Below are 25522 nucleotides of genomic sequence, written 5' to 3' on the forward strand. Positions count from 1 at the left end.
CAGTCTCACGAGCCATGAGATCATGACCTGAGCTGACATCAAGGGCTGGACACTTAACTGACTGAGATGCCCAGGCGCCCCCCAAAATGTGTTGGTTTTTTTATGATTCTGTGGGTTGACCATGCAGTTGGTTTTTTTTTTTTTTTTTGGTTTTTTTTTTTGTTCGTTTGTTTTTTTGCTTTGTGGGGTGTTGATGTTGGGATGTCAGGGAAGTCCAAACCAACCTTCTTCCCTGTTGGTGTTGGCTAGAGCCTGGGATCTCAGCTCAGGCTGTCTGCCAGGGCCCTTGGTTCTTTTCCGTGTCAGCCTGTCCATGTGGCTGCTTGGGCCTCCTCACTGCATGGTGGCTGGCTTCCAAGAAAGCATCTCAAGGGCACAAGCTCTAACGTGCAAGCTCTTATAAGGTTCTGTTTCAATGATGCTACCTAAGGCCCCATTGGCCAAAGCAAGACAGCCACATGCCGGGTCCAGAGTCAGTGTGGCAGGGGTCTATAAGAGGGCCTGAATAAGGGGAAGTGTGGTTCAAGGGGCCCCCAGTGTAAAAGCCACCACAATCTTCTTCTTTTTTTTAACATTTTTTAACATTTATTTTTGAGAGACGGAGAGAGAGCACGAGTGGGGAAGGAAGAGAGTCAGAGTGAGACACAGAACCCAAAGCAGGCTCCAGGCTCTGAGCCGTGAGCACAGAGCCCAACGTGGGGCTCGAACCCATGAACAGGGAGATCATGACCTGAGCTGAAGCTGAGGCTTAACCGACTAAGCCACCCAGGCGCCCCAGCCACCACAATCTTCTACGTTTCTTTCAAATTTATGCTCAACTAGGAGTACCCTTTCCTGTTTCAGGCACTGTATTATTTATTCTTAAAAAAATTTTTTTAGGGGCGCCTGGGTGGCGCAGTCGGTTAAGCGTCCGACTTCAGCCAGGTCACGATCTCGCGGTCCGTGAGTTTGAGCCCCACATCAGGCTCTGGGCTGACGGCTCGGAGCCTGGAGCCTGTTTCCGATTCTGTGTCTCCCTCTCTCTCTGCCCCTCCCCCGTTCATGCTCTGTCTCTCTCTGTCCCAAAAATAAATAAACGTTGAAAAAAAAATTAAAAAAAAAAAAAGTAAGAAATCCTTTAAAGAACAAAAGGCATCTAGAGGGAAAGTCAAAAAGTCACTGTTATGGAAACCCCCCAATCTCCCCTCCGGTCAGTTCTCTCTAACCCAAACCCTAACACAAGAGTGAGGTCTGTTTGGTGTCCCTCAGGAACAGCGTGAATACTGCAGCAACCTTGGGTTAGGATTGAGTCTTCGCCCAAGTGCTCAGTCCTTTCATGCAAGAATGTCAAGCCGACCTCCGTTTGTTTGCCCGTCAACCACAATGTTCTGTCCTTACCAACAGAGAATATGTCTTCTTTCCTGCCAGCCCCTGCAATTTCAAACTCCCTACTGCCTCATTGGACTGAAACATTATTATACGAAATACCATTCCTAGAGCATTGCCTGAAGGATATGCCTGAATACCCTCTGATCAGAGCTGGCGGACAGAGTCAGGCTGGCAGGTGACAAGATCCCTCCGGGGGTGCCCCGTTGAGAAGGGCTGTGAGTCTCCTTCCCTCCGGAAGAGAGTTTAGTGACCACTGCTGACCTCTGCCCCGGCCTTGGACTGGAAGCAATGGTGTGCCTGTCGGGAAGGTACTTTCCCTCCTGCCCCCCAATATTGTAGAATTTATCGCTGAACCAAGCCAAAGCTTCGGAGAGTTGCTGATCTGTGTGAAATTCTTGTGGCTCCTGGAGCGTATTGAGTGGGTCTGGTGCCACGCCAATCACCCGCACCCAGGGTGAGCTGAGACGGGACTGTTCAGGATTTGATTCTATATTTATTGTAGGAGTGTCACCAAGGGCACACCGTGTGACACGGTGTTCCCTTTAGGAGGGGCCAGGGGAGCCATTCTGAACAACGATCTGCTGTTATCCTATGGATCCTGTGACTGTTGTAATAGTATGTTTCCTTCCTTGCTTTGGTTGCTAGGAAACCCAGGGCAACAGTGCAGACCTCATCTGGCGACTGCTAGACTTCTGCACCAGCGTTTTACACCTTACTTTTCTCTCCTTTCGTCTTATTTTCTTGCCGTTTTCCTACAGATTTCCATCCTACCCTGTCCCTTTACTCTCTCTTCATCTTTTCTTTTTTTTCTCTTTTTTTTTTTTTTTTTAATTTTTTTTAATGTTTATTTATTTTTGAAGGAGAGAGAGACAGAGTGTGAGTGGGGGAGGGGCAGAGAGAGAGGGAGACACAGAATCGGAAGCAGGCTCCGGGCTCCGAGCTGTCAGCACAGAGCCCGATGTGGGGCTCGAACCCACGAACTGTGAGACCATGACCTGAGCCGAAGTCGGACGCTCAACCAACTGAGCCACCCAGGCGCCCCCATCTTTTCTTTTTTAAGCCCCACCTTCCGTTCTTCCTCTCCCCTTTTTTTCTCTTCGGTTAACATTTATCGGGCATCTGCTCCATGGCTGGCACCCTGTTAGGGGCTGGACAGACAGCAATCGTCACCCCAAAATATCTGTGTTACTAACTGCAGCCCTTATCAGGGCGCTCATGGTTACCGAAGAGAAACCTGGTGCTTAATGTAACTTAGTGTTTCTCTGAGTGGACTCATCACTCTCTGGTCCCTGCTCCGGACAGGGTTCTAATGATCTACCCACTAAGGCACACCAGCCTTACCCTGGTCACTGTCCGGTCACTGTCCCTATTCACCCCACAGAGAGGTCTGTTTGATTACCCCTGGCACATTCGTCTCGAGTGTGCAACTGTGCATAAAAACACAAACACAACTTTTATCGGAAGGATTTAGAAGGGGGGAAACTGCAGCATGTGACAAGGGAAAGCTCTGGGGCTGGGGTTCGAGCGGCCTGCGGGCTGACGTCTACATTGCCCTTGTAGGAGAGTGTTACTCTGTGTCCCCCCAGCCCCTGCCCGCACGTTCTCGGTTCCTACCTGCCCAAGTTCCCCCTGTTCTGCTTTCATTTCCCCTCCACGGCAGACACCGGATTGGGGAGGGGGGCTTCGATTTAATTCCTCATTAGTCAATTATTTTGAATCAATGTGACAAAAACCTGTGTCTTTCTCATCCGAGAACGGTCAGTGGGCTCACCTCCAGGTGTCTATTTTTCCTTGCAGGAAGCTTGGGGTCAAATTTCACAGCTACAGTATTATCTTCATGGCTTGCAAGATGGATGTTCCTAAAACACACACACACACACACACACACACACACACACACACACCACCACCACCACCACCAAATAAAAAACCAAACAACTTTACTGTCTGAATACCTTTTAAGTCATGTCCAACCCTCTTTCAAGATAGGAATTTAATACTTACTGATGGGCATGGAGTAGAACTCCAGACCTCAGCTTCCCGCACGAGTCAAGTGGCTAAATCATCTGCCATTTCTAAGGCGCCCAACGTGGTGCGTGGTCAGCCGTGGCATCCCGGGTATAGTGACTGAGAGAAAATCTGGATTCAGGTTCACCCTCTCTTTTGACTTTGGGCACGTCATCTCGCCTCTTTGAGCCTCAGTTTCCCCATCCATAAAGGGCTCTATGTTCTTCAGACAGCTGCTGTGAAGATAAGAGAGTTAATGTCCATGCAAATGCATGTGAGCCCTTGAAAAACATGGGTTTGGACTGCATGGGTCCAGTTACACGTGTATTTGTTTTTTGATAAATACAGTCCAGTCCTGTGACTGTATTTTCTCTTCCTTATGATTTTCTTAATGTTTTCTTTTCTCTTAGTTTCTTGTAAGCTTTATGGTATAATATATGCAACATACGAAATACATATTAATCAACCATTTATGTATTAGTCTGCCAGTCAACTGTAGGCTATCAGTATTATGTTTCTAGGGAGTGAAAAGTTACATGCAGAGTTTTTTTTTTTAATGTATTTTTGAGAGAGACAGAGACAGGATGATTGGGGAAGGGGCAGAGAGAGAGGGAAAGAGAGAATCCCAAGCAGGCTCCACGCTGCCAGTGCAGCGCTCAAACACACCGAACGGTGAGATCATGACCTGAACCAAAACCAAGAGTCAGACGCTTAACCAACTGAGCCACCCAGGCACCCCGACATGCAGAATTTTGACTGCACGGGGGGTCGGCGCCCCTAACCCCTGCCTTGTTCAAGGGTCAACAGCACTTTGGAGTCTACAGAATACTGTAGTGTTGTGGAATGAGATTATATTCCTGGGGGAACCTGTTCACCACTCGTAATTTTGGCATTAAGAGAAATTGTTGTCAATAAAATCCTAATCCCCAATATGGTTATCACAGTGTCCAAAGCTTTGTTGTGGCCCTTGAGTCTCTTACAGATTCTGAGGGAAGAGCTCTCAGGGTTGGGATGTTGGATGCTTCCGCCATGGTGTTCAGATGCCTTTGGGCTGCCCTGCTGGTGGCAGGTGCTCACCAACCCCTCTCTGATGGCGTCTGTTAGTGTTCTCTTAGACCCTCCCCTCCTCCTGGGAAAATGAATTCATTTCCTTGATATTCAGCCATACCTCTAGGCTCAGGTTCCCCAAATCTGAATCTGCGCTTTTGCCTCTCTGGCTGCCATAGACCAGTATCCCCAGTTGCCTATGGGACAGCTCCTCCTGGGAACCCCACGGGCCACGGGCACTGGCAACCCAGCGTGTCCCAAACCAATCCCGTGCTCAGCCCCTGCCTCCCGACTTTCTCCCCTTAGAATTTCTATCCAGATCTTTCTCATCTGCCTTTTCTTCCCTTGGATTGCATTGGTTCTGGTCCTTGTCATCTCTTGCTGGGACAATTGTCATTATTCCTAATTAGCCTTCCTGCCTCCTGTCTCTCCTCCTAAACCATGGTCCACACCAGCTGCCAGGCAGGGCTTTAAAGATGCTACTCTTGGGGCGCCCGGGTGGCTCAGTCGATTAAAAGTCTGATTTCAGCTCTGGTCATGATCTCATGGTTTGTGGGTTCAATCCCAGTGTTAGGCTCTGCACTGACAATTTAGAGCCTGGAGCCTGCTTCCGATTCTGTGTCTCCCTCTCTCCGTGCCCCTCTCCAGCTTGCGCTGTCTCTCTCTCCCTCAAACATAAATAACAACAGTTTTTAAAAAAAAAGATGCTACTCTTTCTCACTCACAAATCTTTAAAAAAATTTTTTTTAACATTTATTTATTTTTGAGAAAAAGAGAGCAAGTGCAAGCGGGGGAGGGGCAGAGGGAGAGGGAGACACAGAATCGGAAGCAGGCTCCGGGCTCTGAGCTGTCAGCACAGAGCCTGATTCAGGGCCCGAAACCCCATGAGATCGTGACCTGAGCTGAAGTTGGACCTGAGCCAAAGTCGGAGGCTTAACCCACTGAGCCACCCAGGCTCCCCTCCCACTCAAATCTTAAATGCTCCCTGCACTTGAGGTCTTCTGAGATCGAGGCCCTGGTCACCTGTCTTCACTTCCTGCCAGCCCCCTCGTGCGTGACATCCCAGTATCTTCAACCAGAGCAAATGGCTTGAAGTTCACCAAGATGCTCCCACACATTTCTGCCTTGGACACGTGCTGTCCTCATTGCCTGGGAAGCCCCACCTATTCCTGTCTGCTTGGCCAGCTTCTACTGGTTCGTCAAGTCTGGTCTAAAGCCTCACCTCCTCTCTGAAGCTTTTCTTGGTTCCTCCAGATGGAACTGTTGGTCCCTACGGCAATCTGTACACAGATCTTTTACGCCTTGTATGGTAACTGTTTACATATCTCGTTCTCATGCCAGACGGTGGTCTTCTCGGGCAAGATGTACTTGTCATTCATCTTTGTGTGACCACGTCTTAGAACGACGCTGGAAACACGGTAGAGTCCCTCAGGACATTTGAACAAGCTTATTAGCGATGTAACTGCCACACCCATTCTTAACAGCAGCCAGCAGAGAGCGCAACTGAATCCGGGTCAGCATGACAGGAGGGGTAAGTCCGATACAGATGCCACTGGCGCTGTGACTGCTGAGTCCTTGAAAGGTGGCTGGTCTGAAACGGAATATACTGTAAGCGAAACACATAAAATTTCAAGGCATACAAAAAGGTCAAATATTTCGGTATCTTTGACATCTATGACCTATTGAAACAATCACCTTCGGACATGGTAGCTTAAATCAAATATATCGTTCCACAATGAATTTCACGTATGTCTTTTTACTTTTTAAAAAATGTTTCTTTATTTCGAGAGAGAGAGAGAGGCAGACACAGAGAGCGTGCCCACGGAGGAAGGAGCAGAGACAGAAAGAAGGAATCCCAAGCAGGCTCTGCGCTGATGGCACAGAGTCTCAATATGGGGCTCAAACCCATGAACGATGAGATCACGACCTGAGTCAAATCAAGAGTTGGATGCTCAACCAACTGAGCCACCCAGGCACCCCTCTATTTGCTTTTGTAATGTGACTACTGGAAGGTTTAAGGTTACAGGGGCCTCTGGCTGGGTTGGTTGGGAGAGGATGCCACTCTTAATCCTGGGGCCATAAACACAAGCCCCATGCTTGGTAGAGTTTACCTAAAAAAAAAAAAAAAAACCTCCAAAATTAGGTTATACATGTGGCTCACATTCTATTTCCATCAGACAATGATGATCTGAACATTCATCCCCTGAGCAAAGATTTCTTGAGTACCCACCCTGTACCTCCTCTGTTAATCTGAATGATGGGAATAGAACTGTAAGCAAGACAGATAATTTCCTGATTTATCTTTAAGGAGCGTACATCATACCGGAGAGAGGGACACAGAACAGAAGGCAGACATGTAAGCGAGATAATTTTGGATAGTAAGAGTGACGTGAAGGAAGCGAAGCTTGACGGAGAGGGTAAGGGAAGCAGGAGGGTGGTCAGATGAGGCCTTCTAGAGCCGGTGGGATCAGAGGCAGAGAGACGAGGGGGTGGGGGGGGGGCATGGGAGACAGAACAGACCTGAACAGACAGTAGGGAGTAGGGGTGCAGATGGGGAGGGGCAGACGTACCTGACAGGCGTTTGCTGCAACCAGAGGGATTTGGGATTGGCCAGAACTCAGGTGGACTCCCAGGGGTCCGGCTTGGACGACCAGGTTTGTGGTGATGCCACCAGATGAGAGAGAGCTGTGAGGTGCCTGTGGGACGCCTCTGTGGCAGCACTGAGGAGAGGAGTCAGTCCTAGGGATGGTAATTCGGGATCTCTGAGCATAGACAAAGGTATTAAAACCAAGCACGGGGGGTGCCTGTGTGGCTTAGTCCGTTAAGCCACTGACTTTGGCTCAGGTCATGATCTTGCAGTTTGTGAGTTCGAGCCCCGCGTCAGGTTCTCTACCGTCAGCGAGGAGCCTGCTTGGGATTCTGTGTCTCCGTCTCTCTGCCCCTCCCCCACTCTCTCTCAAAAATGAGTAAACATTAAAAAAACACAAGTGTAGATGAGAAAGGAGAGAGAGTAGGTGGCAAAGGGGAGGAACCTCTGGCCCAGGGAGCATCCTTGTACATTGGGACATAGTTGTGTATGTGCCTTGGTTGAGGGGAAGGACCCAGGGCAGCCGGAGGGGTTCAGGGTGTGACAGAGAAGGCAAAACTGACCCAGTCAGGTTTGGGCAGTGATCGAGGGGCTGGACTGGCCTCAGGGGTTGGGTGGGAGGACAGAAAGGGGCTTTAGAGGAGCTATCTGTTGTCCGGAGGAAGTCAGAGGTATTTTGTTTTTTAACGTTTATTTATTTTTGAGAGAGAGAGAGAGAGAGAGAGAGAGAGAGCGCGCGCGCATGAGCATGGGAGGGGCAGAGAGAGAGAGGGAGACACAGAATCTGAAACAGGCTCCAAGCTCCTAACTGTCAGCACAGAGCCTGACGTGAGGCTCAAACCCACGAACGGTGAGATCATGACCTGAGCTGAAGTCAGACACTCAACCCACTGAGCCACCCGGGCGTCCCTAGAGGAAGACAGAGTTTAAGGGGAGTGACATCCAGGTCACAGGTGAGGACATCTCTTGGGAGAACTTTGGGTGTGTCACAATTTGGGCCAAGGTTTTCTCATTCTGTCCTCAGAGTTGGAGAAGCCTCTAGGAAGCGCCAGGATAGGGGATTAGGGGAGCCAGCTTGGGAAAAGTTGAGTGGCCCAGAGCAGGTAGGTCACAGCCTCTCTGTGGCTCATTTTCCTGGTCTCTAAACTGAGCTGAGTGATGTCATCAGGTCGCTGGCAGTGGTACCCTTCCTACACTAAGTACATGCCACCTCCCTGGGTTGTTTGAGCTGCACTCTGTTTGAACCTACTTTCCTTCCCTTTCCGGGACAGTAGACTAATCCAGGCTCAGTCCTGGGGTGGGGGGGGCTTTCTGAGACCTGGTCACCAACATGGTCAAGCAGCCAGGGCAATACTCGGCTCCCTTCTCTGTAACTAATGGGCATCTGACAGCCGTCTGAGCAGGTCTGAGCAGCGTCCTTGTCTCCCAGTCCTTGTACCCGTGCAGGGCCCAGCGCAGGCTGTCCGGGGTGACCTGGCCTCCAGGAACGCTACCGGGGATAGAAACGAATGGTGCTCTTGTGTCTTAAATCATAGCATTTCTCCCTGTGTCCGTTTCAACCCCCAGAACGGGAACGGCGGGAGCCGGCCGTGGCCGACGCGCACCAACCAGCTCAGTTGCTCCCACAACCACACCGCCCCGGGTTACCCCCATTGTCAGGGAAGGGAAAAGACACAGGACTTGAGTAACTTGGCCAAGGTCAACAGCAAGCTGAGGGAGCAGCCAGGGCTTGAAAGGGATATTCGCATTCTGCCCCCTGTCCGCTGCCGGCCCAGAAGATCCAAGCCTTCGGGATCATCCGTCCCTCCGTCCCCGGCCCTAGGGCTCCCCACGTGGACACCCCTCCCGGGTCTGGCTCCACCCCCCTCCGCTCTGCCGGAGCCTCTCCAGGTCGTCGACGACCAGCCCCCGGCTGCGCCCCCACCCCCCACCCCTCCCGGGCCGCCGCCCTCCCGCAGATCCCCGCCCCCCCCCCCCCCACCTGTCCCGGCAGGGGGCTGTCTCCGCCCCCCCTCGGCGCCGCCCCCCGCTGGCGGCTGAGCCCCCGCGGCCCTCAGCAGCGCCCCCTCCCGGGACTGCAGGGCGGCGCCGCGCTGCGCTCCGGGGCGGCTGCGGGCCGGCTCGCCGAGGGGGCGCTGCTGAGGGCGCGGCGCGGGACGCCCCGAAGGGCACGGACTGGGGGCGCGGGCGCTGCCGGAAGCTGGGGCGGGGCGCCGCGCGGGATGCGCTGAAGGGCGAGCGGCGCGGCGGCGGCGGCGATGAGTGCCTCTGCGGCCACCGGGGTCTTCGTGCTGTCCCTCTCGGCCATCCCGGTCACCTACGTCTTCAACCACCTGGCGGCCCAGCACGAGTGAGTGGGCGCGCGCGGCGGGGGTCGGCGCCGGGGGACGGGGGAGGGGGGCGGCCGAGCAGCAACTTTTCCGAGGGGGCCCGAGCCGCACCGGGCGGGGGCCGGGCAGGGGAGGCGAGGCGCGGGGTGGGGGTGGGGGCGCGCGGCCCTGGGGGGCTGGTGGGGGTGCGGCTCGGGCGGGCGGGCGTCCGGGACCTGCGGCGCAGCCCTGGAGCCAAGTGCCGGGCGCCCGCGCGGTGCGGGCACCGGGGAGACAGAGGTCAACGAGGCGATGCCCCTGCCCTTGGGGAGCCCAGGGGCAGGGGTCCCGGGCGGTGCAGCAGCGACAACCACGAGCGCGGCCGTGTTCCCCCGGCTCGTGCGGTGAGCGTTTCCACGTAGGGACACACATGCTTCTCATTTCTTATTAATTTTAGAAACTGTTGTGAATGACTAGCAGAAATAGCCCAGGACCAGCGGGCAAAGACCTGGGTTCTAGGCGTGGCTTTGGCACTGCCCCGGGGCGGGGGGGGGGGGGGGGGCGCTGGCCTCAGTTTTCCGGTCTGTCAAATGGCCTCTCTTTGTATCCCTGTTGTCAGGATCCGAAGAGACCTGTTCGCGAAGAGGCGCTGTGCAGGACAGACAGCTCAGGGGCGAGAGGCAGGGCCGTTGGAGGCTAAGGAAATGGGTGGAGCCCAAAGCCGGCCTCGGGCTCGTGCGAGGGGTCCCTGGCTGAGCAGCTGTGCACCAGGCAGCTGCGGGCCCGGCCGGGCAGTGGGACCGGTGCCAGGCCTCTGTGCCTGCTGATGTCCCCCCGCTGTGTGTGGGGACGAGGAAGTTAACCTGTTATGTTTCCCACAGCAGTTGGTGCTAAGGAAATTGCATCAGTCTGTAGCTGCAACCCCCCTCCAGACCTTCAGGCTGCGGATAAGTGTCTGCCCACAGGGCGGTGACCTCCTTCTCCCCTTCTGTGTCTCTGTCTCTGCCTCTGCCCCTCTCCTGGGGCCACCACTTGCTGACAGCCTCACCCACCCATACTGAGCACTCCCCAGGCACTGGCATCGACTGCCCTTGGTCTGACCCAGTCTTGGGGTGCAACTCCTGCAAGCAGCAGCTCTGGGCAGCGAATGTCACGAGTCTGTGAATACAGTGCACGGGGGACCCTGCGTTCCTCCAATGGCATTATGCGCAGTTCAGCAAACATTTATTGAGTCCATAGGCTGCGCGCGACTCTGTTCCAAGAATTGGGGATATGGCTATAGACAAGCCAGGAAAGGTGGGGGACACGAGTGTTGAGACAGACATCAGTAAGTAAAATGGGGCAACCCGAGTGCCTGGGAAGGGGACTGGTGGTCAAGGAGGGTTTCCTGGAGGAGAAGACTTGAGGTGCAGGAGGTGGCCACCGGAGGATGTGGGGACAGAGCCTTTCAGGGCGGGGTGGGGGGACGTGGCTGGGTGTGGGGGTATTCTGGAGGGAGGCGGGGCAGCTTACTGAGAGACTGCATGTCCTGGAGAGGATTTGAGGATGACTCTGAGATTTTGGCCTCAGCCACTGGCAGGATGGCGATGGCATTTACCGAGCACACACTGAATTATGTATTGCTGTGTATTATTGAGCACACTGCTAAGCCCTGCAGAGTTCTGAATAATTGCTTCTAGGCATTCTTCCCTTCCCCCTGTAGGTTAAAATTCCAGTGGCCTCTGACTCCTCTCTCTTCTTTCTCCACCACCCACCCCGCCACCGTCCCCTTCCACAGCCACAGTGACCCCAGGGCTGGGTTAACATCTGTTTCCTCCCTGCAGTTCCCCGGGCACTGGCCTGCTGGAGCTTCCCTGGCCCAGCCCTTGGATGCTCCTTAACTTCCTGCTTCCTTGCCCTTCCTCATGCAGTTCCCTCTGACTGGAGGCCTTCCTCCCTGACCTGACTTTTGAAGCTGCACCAGGACTCTATGGCCTGGGGTAAAATGCCAAATGCCTCCTCTAACTTTTCCAAACCCTCCCTCCCAGTAGATGTGATCTTTCCCTCCACCCGGCCTCCTTGGATTGCACTTTTCCCACCAGTTACTTTCCTGTGGCCAAACTCACCTTCCCAGACCATACATAGCTCACCTGAGTATTGTCTTGCCCAGCACAGGGCCTTGTGCATAGCAGACATTCAGTTAGGTTTGAAATAGTTGGATTAGTTGAAGCTTCCTTCCCACCAAACCTTTTACGAAAGCCTGAAAAACAGAAAAAGCAAGTCAGGTTAAGGAGTCAGGGAAGAGTTGGGATGTCTCTCTCTCTGTCTCTCTCTGTCTCATACACACACACACACACACACACACACACACACACACACACACACACGCATGCACACTTTCTCTCTCTGCTCGTACTCACCCATACATGTCCCCTTTGTGTAGGTGTCCTTTCGTGGACACCTTGTAATGCCTCCCATTCCAAGACCCATGACTAGCAACTTTTTCACCCTGGGGTGAGTCTCAGCCCTTACCCCATCTCCCTCTCCCCCTAAGTCCCTGCTGGGTTCTGCACTGGGCTGCGACTGGGATGCACACAGGATCTGCTGCCTCAGTTTCTCTTCATGCTTTGCTCCTCCCCCAGGTGGCGAGTGTGAGGGGACACGTGAACCAGTTTACACAGCTCTCTCATACTGTAGAAGAGCACCAGCTGCGTGATCTTGCCGGCTGTAGGCATAGGTCCTTGGTAGGAGCAGGAATGGGGGTTACTTTCTGGCCGCCACCTGACTCAGGCTGTGATTAAAATGCCTGTCAGCTTATATAGCACATCTAACCTCTTCCCTCTTCACGGGATGCTTCAGTTCAGTATCATGTTCCTGACCCACATCAGCTTCCTCTTCTGTCGTCTCTTCGTTTTGCTCATCCCTACAGGAGGAGCCTGGAACAGCCACTGATGGGCACCCCTAGAAACTTCCTATTTCAATTTCTTGCCTGGACATTGACAGTCGTCCTCATTCTTATCATAGAAGTGTGCCATCCATGCATCCATCCACCATCTGTAATCTATCCATCTGACCATCCACCCATCCACCCATTCATACACCATCCACCATCCATCATCCATTCACGCATTCATTCACCATCCATCATCCATTCATCCATCCACCCATTCATTCATCATCCATCATCCATCATCCACCATCCATCATCCATTCATCCATCCATCCACCCACCTATCCACCCATTCATTCACCATCCACCATCCATTCATCCATCCATCCATCCATCATCTGTCATCTGTCCATTCATTCACTATCTTCCTTCCATCCATCCATCCATCCATCCATCCATCCATCCATCCATTTATTTCTCTTTCCTGGCTTACTCTCCCCCTCTTTCCCTCCCTCATCTATCTATCAATTCTTGTATACCCTAGCAGAAGTCCCCAGGCAGACTTTGTGGCATATTCTCATGCCCTACTCCAAAGTATTCAGATTCTGCAGGTCAAGGTTGGCCTATGCTGATGCCCAGTGTCCATTCCCTGACTCTTTGTGGGGTCTGGGGCCAGGTGCTGAGGATACCGCTCTCCTGCCCCTGCAACCAGTCTCCTTGGGGCCCATCTACCTGAAAGTTGGATGGATCACTTCCCACTTCCCGACTGACCTCTCTTACATTGGGGGCAGATTTCTGACTGGTGCCTAACACCCATTCCAGCTACAGGTGTGTGGAGCGAACTTCAGCAGGAGTTTGTCCTTCAGTTACTGGTAGGTCTTATTGGGTTGTGGAGCCTGTGACTGAGAAAGGTACTTTCCAGAAGTCTCAGGGGCAATGGCAAAGGTTACCCAGCAGTTCTCCTGTTGGGCTGGAGTAGTGTGGAGGGATTTCAGCTGAGGAGTGGTGCCTGTGGGAGCTCTCGAGGGCTGTTGAGGGGGCGCTGGTGTAGCAGGCTATAAGAGAGGGCCAGGCAATACTTTTGTCTATAACTGCAAGCCCAGTTGGTGCTGGAGGTGAGAGAGAGCATCTGTGTGTACGACTAGAGGTTACCTCCTGGGCGAGAGAGCTCAGAGCTCATTCAGATGGGACCCTCCGTGGAGACAGGGACCTCCTCCATGCATCCACCGTGCCTGGTACATAGGGGTGCATAATACATTTTATCCTTAATAGGTTTAAAATTAGTTCATGAACAGGTGATGAGACAGCATGGCTTTGGCACAGCTGCACAGTTGGGCAGTGGCTGCGTAGGGGCCAGAGTGCAGGGGCCTTGACCGGTGACTGGGCCCAGCCTCACGCCCTAGTGCTGCCCCATGGGGAAGGTGGCTTGGCTTCTGGCATCCTCGGCGCCGTGCCCTTTCCCTGTGCCCAGCCTCGCCTCACCTTAGCTCCCGGGTGTGGGGTGGACGCCGGCTTGCTGGCCTTGGGTGTGGGGAGCTGGCTTCACTCTGGCCGCAGGTCGGGCCACACGCTTCCACCTGGCCCTCCTTCCTTGTCCTCCTGAAAGGTCTGTGCAGTTGTGACTCCCGTGGCTCCCTGGAGCTCAGTCTGAGGGTTTCTGGCCGGCCCTGAGGGAGGTGGCGGGATTCGGTGGTTAGGCACATCCGTCCCCGGAGAGCAGGGTTTGGGGAGGCGGGTAGGCAGAGGCCATCTGCAGGGGGGGGATGGGATAGGATAGGGGGGAGGGTGCTATGCAGGTGGGCAGCATGGGACGAGTGAGAACCTGGTGGCTCCAGTCCCTGAAAGTCACATGGGTGGCCGGGGAGGGGCCAACGTGCTGCAGAAAAACGTCAGGAAGCCCACAGCACTAGAGCTGTAGGCAGAGGCAGAGGTGGGAGCAAACGCGATCAACAGCCAGGAAATTCCACACACTCATGTATTTATTTCGATAAGTGACCACCTCCCTGTCCCGGTTGTTGCAGTTCCTGGACAATCGTAGGGGTTGCTGCCCTCATCCTGCTCCTGGTAGCCCTGCTGGCTCGTGTCCTCGTCAAAAGAAAACCACCCCGGGACCCGCTGTTCTATGGTACGTGTCCACGGGCCCGTGGGACGGAAACTGTTGGGGTCCACTCAACAGCACAACACTTGACTTTTGCCTGCATTATGTTTCTTCTATGAACAAGAAGTCTGCCTCCAATGCCCTGAGCCCGCTGGTAATGTGGTAGGAAGCGTAGGAGTAGTTCAGGGCCACACAGTCCTCCCTCCTCCCCTCCAAACTAACGCCTCCTCCGGGCTGTGGACCCCACCCTTTCCCAGCTGAGATCAGGGCGGAAGGTCACTGCCAGGGACAGCCAGGCAGGATGCCCCTCTGTTCCTCACTCCAACCCCAGCCGTGCTCTGACCTCTGATCTCCACTCTCCTTCCTGCACCTCTGGCCCTCTGGCAAACAGCTTCACCTGGTGTGGAACTTAGCTGTCCAAGTACAGTGGCTCGGTCTGCACGTTTGTATAATGAGGAAACTAACAGCACTTACCACGGAGGGCCGGGGCAAACATTAAACAATATTTGTAAAATACTTATAACAGCGCCTGAAAAATACACACGTGCATTAAATAAATAAAAACACCACTGATTAAGCACTTAAGAGTGTGCCTGGGGGCGCCTGGGTGGCTCAGTCAGTTAAGCGTCCGACTTTGGCTCAGGTCATGATCTTGCGGTCCGTGAGTTCGAGCCCCGCGTCGGGCTCTGTGCTGACAGCTCAGAGCCTGAAGCCTGTTTCAGATTCTGTGTCTCCCTCTCTCTGACCCTCCCCCATTCATGCTCTGTCTCTCTCTGTCTCAAAAATAAATAAACCTTAAAAAAAAAAACTGTGCCTGGTCGTGGCCACTGCAGCAGGAGTGTTTTATTTATTTATTAAAAAAAATTTTTTTTTAACATTTATTCATTTTTGAGACAGAGAGAGACAGAGCATGAACGGGGGAGGGTCAGAGAGAGGGAGACACAGAATCTGAAACGGGCTCCAGGCTCGGAGCCATCAGCCCAGAGCCTGACGCGGGGCTCGAACCCACGGACCGCGAGATCATGACCTGAGCTGAAGTCGGACGTCCAACCGACTGAACCACCCAGGTACCCCAGGAGTGTTTTATTTAATGCTTACAACAAATACCCTCCAGTTACAGATTAAGAAGCTGAGAGATGAGGTCACGGTCGCATCCTGAGACCGGCATCGACCCCAAAGCCCGTGACCTTTGTGGCCCGAGCCGTTACCGCCTTCAAGCGCTTCCCCTGCCGGGAACTTTGCTGGGCGTTTACTCATTCAGTGTCTGCTTTAGCCAGGCTGCGTGTCAGACACCCCCCAGGCCCCAGCTCCCTGTAGCAGCGGCACGCGCTTTCCATACTCCCCCCGCTTCGCTGAGATGCAACTGACAGGTGACCTTGTGCGACTGTGAGACGGAGGCTCGTATGACGCGATGCGCGCATACGCTGGGAGATGGTGACCACGACCAGGTCGCTTGCCTTCAGTAAGGTCCTTCACCTCCCGTAATCACCCGTCTCTGGTGCGCGGTGGGAACATGAAGCACGCGGCGCGGTGTCGTCGACCACGGTCACCACGCGGCAAATCAGATACCGCAACTCACTGGTCTTACCCCCGGAAGTTTGTTTGGCTGCCATCTCCCCGTTTCCCCCGCTCACCAGCCCCTGGCAACCACCGTTCCAAGCTCTGTTTCTGAGAACTCAGCTTTTCTAGATTCCGCCTGTAAGTGAGGTCATACGGTATTTGTCTTTCTCCAGATAACTTATTTCACTTAGGACAATGCCCTCGAAATCCATTTATGTTGTTGCCAATGGCAGGATTTCCTTCTTTTTTTTATGGCCAAGATTCCATTGTGTCTGTGTATCTTCTTTATCCATTCATCCATCAATGGACACGTAGGGTGTTTCCATGTCTTGGCTATAAACATCTATTTTCCTTCCTCACGGGTTGGCCAGAATGCTGTGCTTCAGGCTGTGGGTCAGATCCAGGGCTGTGTCATGTGTCTCCTTGCTCTTGGACCAGTAGCTCCCCAAGGTGTGCCCTCCTCCTGGCACAGGAGACTTGGAGTTGGCCATTGTCAAATTCCACTGGCCACACGTTCCACTGGCCACAGCAAGTCATGTGGCTGAGTCTATCACCAATGGCATGGGGCACATTCTCTGCCCGCAGTGGATCTTGGCAAAGGTGGGGAGGCAAAGAAGAATTGGGAGTAACTAATTTCTCCCAGCTTGCGTATAAAAAACCCTAAAGTTGAGGGGCGCCCGGGTGGCTCAGTCGGTTGAGCGTCCGACTTCGGCTCAGGTCGTGATCTCACGGTTCGTGAGTTCGAGCCCCATGTTGGGCTCTGCACTGACAGCTTGGAGCCTGGAGCCTGCTTTGGATTCTGTGTCTCACTCTTTCTCTGCCCCTTCCCCACTCGCACTTTGTCTCTCTCTCTCTGTCTCTCTTTCTCTCTCTCTAAAATAAACATTAAAAATTTTTTTTGAAAAACTGTGAAGTTTAGGTAAATGATGCAACTTGCCTAAGATTGGATAGCCAGTCAGTAGATTAGCTGGACCTGTCCCAGTTCAAGGCCCACATCTTCTCCTGCCCCACACTACCTGCCTTTGCTCTGGCCCTGGTCCACCTTTCTAGACAGGTCTCCTGCTGCCATCTTCCCCCCGCCGGCCCCCCGCCACTCTGTGGTGCCCATACTTAGCTGACTTGTGTCTGTCCCGACTCCCCAGGGTTGAGCACCCTTGCTCCCACACCCTCGGCCCTCTCTCTTTGTCTCTGTCACAGCCTTGAGCACACGGAAGCCTCAGGGCGGGTGCTTACCACCTGTGACCCAGCATCTGATGCTCCTGTCAGCTTCAGCGAGGGTGGAACTGTCCAGTGATCAGACGCTAAATGCTTCCTTTCCTGGGAGACATATGGTGACTGATCACTGATGGCCGACCCCAGACTACCAGGCCTGGACCACAGGCCTGGGAGGCAGGGCGTGCACGGCAGGGCAGCCGTGGGCCTTCCGCTCCCAGTGAGAATGTGAACCCCGCGGCCCCAGCTGCAGACTCGGCAAGGCCAGCTTCCCCTCTCTGTGAATTAACCTCTGCCACTCTCCTCCCCACTTACTTTTTCATGGCTTCTGTTTTATTTTTTTTATTTTCCAATGTTTATTTATTTTTGAGAGAGAAAGAGACAAGACAAGCAGCGGAAGGGCAGAGAGAGAGAGAGAGAGGGAGACACAGAATCTGAAGCAGACCCCAGGCTCCGAGCTGTCAGCAGAGCCCGATGTGGGGCTCGAACCCATGAACCATGAGATCATGACCTGAGCTGGAGTCGGACACTTAACTGACTGAGCCACCCAGGTGCCCCTGAGTCATTATTGTAAACATACCCACCTCATGGTCACCTCTATTCTTGGCCACTGGTTACTGGTTTTGTTCCCTCTGTGCAGATGGGGTCCTGGGCAGCCACTTGTAGGGAGCGGAGGACGGATGGGGGGGCCTGGTAGAATCCTGTGGGACAGTTAGCAGGTGAGTTTGTCATTCTGTCCCCCTGGCGGGTGTCTCCTTGGACAGGGCACTTGGGCAGTGACACAGGCAAAGGTACCAATGTGTGTGCAGGAGGGACCTTCTGTTAGCCCATGATGAGTGTCCACAGTCACATTAAAAACAAGTCACTGTTACTGGTGAATGCCAAGCTCTTAGTCATTGTCTCCTGACCTACTGCTTTTTGTTTTTTTTTTTTTTTTAAATTTTTTCAACGTTTTTATTTATTTTTGGGACAGAGAGAGACAGAGCATGAACGGGGAAGGGGCAGAGAGAGAGGGAGACACAGAATCGGAAGCAGGCTCCAGGCTCTGAGCCATCAGCCCAGAGCCTGACGCGGGGCTCGAACTCCCGGACCGCGAGATCGTGACCTGGCTGAAGTCGGACGCTTAACCGACTGCGCCACCCAGGCGCCCCTGCTTTTTGTTTTTTTAATTTAATGTTTATTTATTTATTTTTTAGGGGTGGGGCATGGTCAGAGAGCCAGGGAGAGACAGAACCCCAAGCAGGCTCTGCACTGTCAGCAGAGAGCCCGGATGCAGGGCTCGAACCCACAACCATGAGATCGTGACCCAAGCCAAAATCAAGAGTCAGATGCTTAACTGAGCCACCCAGGCGCCCCCTCCTGACCTACTGCTTTTTAAACTACCGCTTTCTCGGGGCACCTGGCTGGCTCAGTCAGTGGAGCGTGCGACTCTTGATCTCAGGGTTGTGGGTTTGAGCCCCAGGTTGGGGGTAGAGGTTACTTACAAAAAAAATGTTTTTTTAATTAAAAAGGAAACTCTCGCTTTCTTTGCTCTAGTGTATGCAGTGTTCGGATTTACCAGTGTGGTGAACCTCATCATAGCACTGGAACAGGACGGAATCATTGACGGGTTTGTGACGCACTACTTGAGAGAGGTATGGCATCGCTTAGCAACCGTAAGCCTGACGCCAAACGGTCAGCAGCCTCAGCCATGGGGCTCAGAGACGAAATCCCTCCGTTTGGTGTAAGCAGGCACGGTCCGTGGCATCGCTCACTGCCACGGACGCAGCGGGTTTACTCACGTGCAAAGCGGGGGGCACTCCTCTCCAGAGTTCGGCCGTACACCTGTTCCCTCACACCCGCTCCACTCCCCTTTTCCAGGAATGAGATCCTCCAAGTGAATTCAGTGTTTGGTGTCTGTTACCGTGAAACCATTACTACGGCCAAAAGCTCAGGCTGGTCTTACATGTGGAAAGTGGCGACCACCACGGCACTTACGGAAGCCACTTGATTGCGATGACCATCCTTCCCTCCCCGTCGTCATGTGCTAGTGCTGCCCGGCACTTGAGACACCTAATCCTCCTCCCTGTGTTACGGTGGACGAATCCGGCCCCAGAGAGCTTAGGTCACTTGCTCAAGGTCACGCAGGAAATAAGGAAGGAGCAGAGCTGAAAGTTTCGCCTTCGTCTGTGTTTCAAATAATGGAGAGCTTCGTCTGCAAGCTAAGGGGGTTTGGACTTTATCTCACACTCGAGGGAAGATTTTGAGCCAGGGAGCGATGCAGTCAGCTCTAGGAAGGATGGGCTCGAAGGGGAGGCTTTTGCAGGGCCAGTGAGGGCAGGCGGGTGGCCAAGCACAGGAGGTATGGAGGAGGGACGAACTTCAGAGAACCGGAGTCTTTGGAGTGAGCGGGACCCAAGGATGAGTTGGGGGTGATGGGAAAGTAAGACATCCTGCCTCCTGCTTTTGGAAGTATGCAGGTGTTATTAAGCCCAGAGGGGCGAACCGGAGGAATTTACTTCTAAAGACAGTAGCCGGAGTAGACTGTGGGGTCACGAGACCTGCTTTCTCCCGCCAGGAGCTGTCTCAAGTGGAGACAAGTCCTAGCTGTCCTAGGAGCAGTGATGGAGGCACACACTGGGCACACCGTATGGGCACACCTATGAGATATCACGGGTTCGGTCCCAGCCTGCTGCGTTAAAGCAAGTATCATGACAGAGCACCTCACATGGATGTTTTGGTTTCCCAGTGCATGTGAAAGTTATGTTTATGGGGCGCCCGGTGGCTCAGTCAGATAAGCATCCGACCTCGGCTCGGGTCACGACCTCACAGCTCGTGGGTTCAAGCCCCGCGTCGGGCTCTGTGCTGACAGCTCGGAGCCCGGAGCCTGCTTCGGATTCTGTGTCTCCCTCTCTGTCCCTCCCCTGCTTGCGCTCTGTCTCCCAAAAATAAATAAGTAAACATTAGAAAAAAGTTATGTTTACACTACACTGTAGTCTGTTAAGTGTGCAATAGCATTAGGTCCAAAAAGCATACATACCTTAATATTAAAATGCTTTATTGCAAAAACTGCCAACCACTGTCGAAGGTCTCGGTGAGTCATCTTCTGCTGGTGGAGGGTCTTTGCCTCCATGTTGGTGGCTGCGGACTGATCAGGGCGGTGGTCGCTGAAGGTGGGGGTGGCCGTGGCCGTTTCCTAGGATAAGACGACAGTGACGTTTGCCGAGGACAGGAAGATGCTGTGCAGGGAGGTGCAGCGGTCAAACACACCCAGCAGTTGCTACGTTCACCGTCTTGTGTGGGTGCGGTTCGTGGGGCCTCAGAACAGTCACAATAGTAACAGCAAAGATCACCGGTCACAGATCACCGTAGCAACTCTGCCAGGAATGACAAAGTTTGAAATATTGCCGGAATTACTAAAATGTGACACAGAGACACAAAGTGAGCAAATGCGGTTGGAAAAACGGCCCCATGAGACTTGCCTGATGGAGGGTGGCCACAGAGCTTTAATTCGTAAAAAAACAAAAAACAAAAAACACAAGACAAACAACTCAGTGTCTGCGATGCACAATGAAGCAAAAGGGCAGTAAAACAAGGTGTTACCTGTGCACAGAGGAAGAACTAAGTCCGGAAGCAGTCAGGGGAGTCCCCATCGAATTTGTGATACTGCTCTAGCATTTTTTAAAAAAAATTTTAATGTTTATTTTTGAGAGACCAAGCATGAGCAGCGGGAGGGGCAGAGAGAGAGGGAGACACAGGATCCGAAGCAGGCTCCGGGCTCTGATCTCAGCACAGAGCCCGATGGGGGGCCCGAACCCATGGACTGTGAGATCATGAGCCTAAGTCGGACGCTTAATTGACTGAGCCACCCAGGAGCCCCTAGCATTTTTTTAAATGGCAATGACAGTGGATGATAAACATTTTCCAGATGGACTGGGGTGGGGGCGGGGGTGGAGGGCATTCCGAGGGGAAGGGACAGCTTGAGCGAAAGCTTGGAGGTGAGAAACAGCAGGTGTCTCCCCACAGTCAGCCTGGGGTGCAGGTTTGCAGGGATGATGCTGAGTTCATCTGGGGACGTGTGGAGTTTTGGGTGCTTGAGGGACATCCTGGCAAATGTTCTGGTTGGCAGGGCTTGAGCGCTGAGGAACATTCCTGGCGGAGAGATTTGGGGGCCATCTCAGTGGGAGCCTGCTTGGAAGAAGTGGGGAGAGAGGAGATGCCGGAGGGTGGAATATGGGAGGCCGTGACCAGAAGAGCCCCCTGAAGCAAACTGCGAAGGGACAGGCCGAGACGCCGAAGGGAAGACTGGGGAGCCTGGGGCCACTGGGTCCAGAGGGGGCAGGTTTTGGGGAGAAAGTGGCTGCTGAGAGGGCCCGGAGGTCGAGCTGCTGAGAGTGGTGAGCCCTGAGGCAGACAGGGTGTGAGAAGGTGGGCCGGTGTCACTGTGGGAAGGTCGGCAGGGCCAGGTTCTGGGCACCCGGCTGCCAGATACAGGAGGCGGGCCTGGTCCCGCAGGCGGAAGCTTGCTCTGGAAGGCTTTGGAACAGAAGAGCAATGTGTTAAGAGCTAATGACTCTTCATTTGGCAGGTGGATTGGAAGGAGAGCAGGCAGCTAGAGGGACCGTTTGGGAATGGCTGAGTGAGGGGCAGGGAGGGTTTGAACCGGAGGGAGGGTGGCCCGTGGTGACCTCATAAACAGAAATGAAAGGACGTGCCCACACACTGCATAGGAGAGAGGGGTGGAAACAGGACCCTGCGGCTTTGAGCTGGGCAGGCAGGGTGGTGTCATCCTTAAGATAGAGGCCTCGGGGGCACAGGGATGGGGGTGGGGGCAGGGAGGGGGATGGGCGCTCAATTGAGCATCAGCCTCTTGATCTCCGCTCAGATCATATCTCACAGTTTGTGAGATCGAGCCCTGCGTCGGGCTCTGTGCCGACAGTGAGGAGCATGCTTGGGATTCTCTCTCTCTCTCTGCCCCACCCCCTGCTGGCTCGCTCTCTCTGTGTCTCTCAAAATAAATAAACTTAAAGAAAAAAAAGAGAAGCCAGCTGGGGCTCAATTGAGGGCAGGAGCTGATGCGTGAAAACTCTGAAGGGCCCGTGGGGCATCTAGTTACAAATGTCCTGGGGCACCTGGGGGTTCAGTCGGTTAAGCCTCTGACTTCAGCTGAGGTCATGATCTCACGGTTTGTGGGTTCGAGCCCCGCGTCAGGCTCTGTGCTGACAGCTGGGAGCCTGGAGCCTGCTTCGGATTCTGTGTCTCCCTCTCTCTTTGCCCCTCCTGCCCTCGTGTTCTGTCTCTGTAAAATGAATAAACCTTAAAAAAAATTTTTTTTAATTAAGAAAAAAAAGTGTCCATGAAGCCACCAGGGGAGCCAGCACCGGCTCCGAGAGCCCGATGTGTAGGCATGAACAATTAAAGTCATGAAATCAGATTGGATTGTTCAGTCGAAGCATGTCAGGGAGAAAAGATGTGCGTCAGGCGTGGGCACAGAAGTCCAGCTGCTGTGTTATTTCTGCCTCCTCGCTAGTTCTCATTCCATCTCGCTTGCGGGGAGAGAGGACCGGGCAGGCCCTGCCCCGGGCACACCACGCTTCGGAGGGGCCCCTCCTGGCTGGCTGATCTGACTGTTCTGGCCGCAGAAAGGACTGAGGGCATCTTAGGAAGACAGGCCAGAAACAAGGCGGGATGGCATGGACGTGGGAGAGAGAAGAAAGGAACACGAGACTCAGAAGGAAACGAAAAACCCATGCGAATCGGACAGTGATCTTGTGGTAGCCTTCTGGGAGCACGACATGTCGCTCGTCATGGGATCTCATGGCTATAAGATGAAAAAATCCTCAGGAGAAGTATGGCTTTTCTTGACAGTATGCTCTGTGCTAGATGTCAACTGTGTGACCTTAGGCTGGTCTCACAACCCCTTGGCGCTCTGTTTCATCTGTAAAATGGAGTCAATCGTGGTCTCTCCCATAGGGCGGTTGGGTGCCCGTCTGTCTGTCCATGTGTCCAAGTGCCTTCCTCGTCCTCACTCATGCAAGCCTGGGGATGAGCACGTAGGTGAATCGGGAGGGTCGGCCAGTGGCTCTGGTGAGCAGGGTCTCCTCTGGCCAGAGCTAAGCGCCCTGAGTCTCATTTTTGACTTGGCCTCAGTGCGTTAGCGGATTGTCCACGAGGCTGTCTGTCTTGTATCGCCATCCACGGGCACTGGCCCAGCTGGTCAGACGCTGGCTGGGGATTCTTCAGGGCCATCCCGCGGCAGGCTCCAGTTTTGGGGGCTCCAGGGTAAAGCTGTGTTTTCATGTGCCTACCAATTTGTAATCGTACAGGATTCTGCATAGTTTCAAGTTAGCAGACAGACACAAGCTGGTTCTGCTGTTTCATTTGACTTGAAACACAGGTCTGGAGTTCTGTGTGGAGATGTCCGAGTCGTATGTAAAGTAGACTCATTTCTTAATCTCTCCTTAGGGTGAACCGTATCTGAACACGGCGTACGGGCACATGATCTGCTACTGGGATGGCTCTGCTCATTATTTGATGTATCTGGTGATGGTGGCAGCCATAGCATGGGAGTAAGTCGGTCCGTCTGCTGTGTGTGCCTTTGCCTTAGCAACCGGTACGCGGGTACGGAAGGAAAACACAGATGTGGGGGCAGATACACAGACAGGCATACACGGACATGAACATATGCTCCTTGGACACAGGTTAGACGTGGCTTTGTTTTCTTGGCATCGCTGCCTTTTGAACATGGCCCTCTGGATCGTCCCCTGCCGTGGTGACAAGCTTGGGCAGACCGCTCGAGTTACTGACTGTGTTCTAAGGACCGTCTTCATTTGCTGGAGTGAAAGCCCAGTCCGTTCTGGTTTTAAACTTCCATCTCATTTCGGTTCGAAGCTCTGTCTTTCCTCCACCTCCGGTTCCCGTGTGGCCCTGAGGCGTGGGGGTCTGCACTGAGGTCAGGGCGTATGGCCTCTCGTTTTGTTCTTTCTCGAGTCGCCGTGCAGCTGGCCTCTCCGGGAATGTGTGTGTACGTACACGTGGAGCTAAAGGAAGAGGGGCAGGGTCTTAAGTGACACTTAGTTTTCTGGGGATTGATGCCCTCCGTTAGGATATGCTAGGTCTGTCACGTGGAACACGTGTGGCCTCTCGGGAGACCCTTCCACAGGAACCTGGGCGTTGCAAATCCAAGCGAGCAGAGCTCTCTCTGGCTGAATGCGTGGGACTCCTCTGCCATTGGTGGTACACCCGCAGCTTCTTTCCGTTGGGGTCCCTGTAATCTAGATCGCATACCCTTTGGGGTAGGATCTCTTCAAGCCCAGCTAGGTTCCTGGGCCTCCCCTTGGCTCCAGGTTAGAGAAAATGGTGCATTCTTGCCCCATGCCCCTGCTGCCTCAGTCATGAACTCAGGGACAGCTCCCGCTAGGTTTTGGACTTTTCTGGGCACTGGCTTCTCTCATCATGAAAGGTACCCAAGTTCCAGGGACCACGTCACGTATTTCAGAGAATGCCTGGGCTCTGCTCGGAGGCTGCCGGGAGTGGGTGAGTTTTGTGGCTCAGTTAGCATCCTGCTGGGGAAGAAGATTCTCCTGCTGACAATCCCAATCATTGTGAATCTGCTGCACTTGGTTTGGGAGGTGGGGTAGGCAGAAAACACAGTATCGGCCACCTGTTTCCCTTCAGATAATCTCCTTCTGATTCCTCATAGCCCCTTGTGGAGGTGGGCTGTCGGGGTTATCGGCTGAAAGAGCTTTTTGTCCACACTGCCTGGTAAGGTCAGGGGTGTCTGGTGGCTCCTTTTGAACACGGGGGAGGGGTTACATATTATCTTTGTCTCTAGAGCTCTGGCCAAAATTCTGACACCATGAAAAGTCCACTTACCATCCTATCACTCATACTTACAGTGATTTAGAATATGGGTCCATTTCCTTTCTTTTTGCGAACTTTCTTTTTTCCTTTCCTGCTGGGAACTTCTTACAAAACCGTCAAAAATGAGGGACTTCCTTTGACAGTGATTGTGCTGTAGATTAACAGACGACCAGTGTTGCAAGCGAAATTCCTATTCAAAAGGACACAAAGAGGGTTCTATGGTATAGATCACAGGTGGAAATGAAGTTTGATCACCAGGGTCCCCGAGGGTTGGTTTTTAACTATCGATTCAGTAAGTTTCGGTTCATGGACTTTACTAGTTAGGATACCGCTAATAATATGGATCATCTTTTGCTAATGGGTGTTCTAAGACAAGTGCACTAAACCAAGATTTTTTCATTACAGGGAAAGCTATAGAACCATTGGCCTCTACTGGGTTGGATCTATTATCATGAGCATTGTTGTTTTTGTGCCAGGAAACATTGTGGGTAAGAAACTTTATCTTAAAATTCACTTTCCTTTTTCTGAAACAATGGGGAGTGTTCTTAAATAGAGGAGGTATCTTGGTTGTAACAGAATCAAGAAATTCCAAGCTTATCACAACGCTGTTTGGCAGAATTCTT

The 25522-nt window shown here is 53.2% G+C and overlaps 1 protein-coding gene and 1 long non-coding RNA gene across 9 annotated transcripts in view; one reads left to right on the forward strand and one right to left on the reverse strand.

Annotated features, from left to right (window-relative positions):
- Positions 1 to 2416: 2416 nt before the first annotated feature.
- Positions 2417 to 25309, reverse strand: LOC147580485 (uncharacterized). The gene is made up of 7 exons (XR_015252970.1): positions 24933 to 25309; positions 20077 to 20413; positions 17642 to 17758; positions 13670 to 13854; positions 11448 to 11557; positions 5645 to 6028; positions 2417 to 3611 (listed from the first exon to the last, which is right to left on the reverse strand). It is a non-coding gene; the product is annotated as an uncharacterized LOC147580485 (long non-coding RNA).
- Positions 9091 to 25522, forward strand: part of TM6SF1 (transmembrane 6 superfamily member 1) — a 57408-nt gene continuing 40976 nt past the window's right edge. Inside the window, exons 1-5 of one of the 8 annotated variants that reach the window (XM_086711700.1) lie at positions 9091 to 9359; positions 14209 to 14312; positions 18594 to 18691; positions 23502 to 23605; positions 25305 to 25387. In XM_086711700.1, the coding sequence (XP_086567826.1) occupies positions 9268 to 9359; positions 14209 to 14312; positions 18594 to 18691; positions 23502 to 23605; positions 25305 to 25387 (481 nt within the window). In that variant the 5' untranslated portion in view covers positions 9091 to 9267. Of the gene's footprint in view, positions 9360 to 14208; positions 14313 to 18593; positions 18692 to 22591; positions 22886 to 23501; positions 23606 to 25304; positions 25388 to 25522 lie in introns of those variants that run through there. The other 7 variants (XM_086711705.1, XM_086711699.1, XM_086711702.1 and 4 more) reach the window with 7 other exon arrangements.

The sequence above is a fragment of the Puma concolor genome, chromosome B3 (assembly GCF_028749965.1).
Source record: "Puma concolor isolate L17-30 chromosome B3, mPumCon1.1.hap2, whole genome shotgun sequence".
Taxonomy (NCBI): domain Eukaryota; kingdom Metazoa; phylum Chordata; class Mammalia; order Carnivora; family Felidae; genus Puma; species Puma concolor.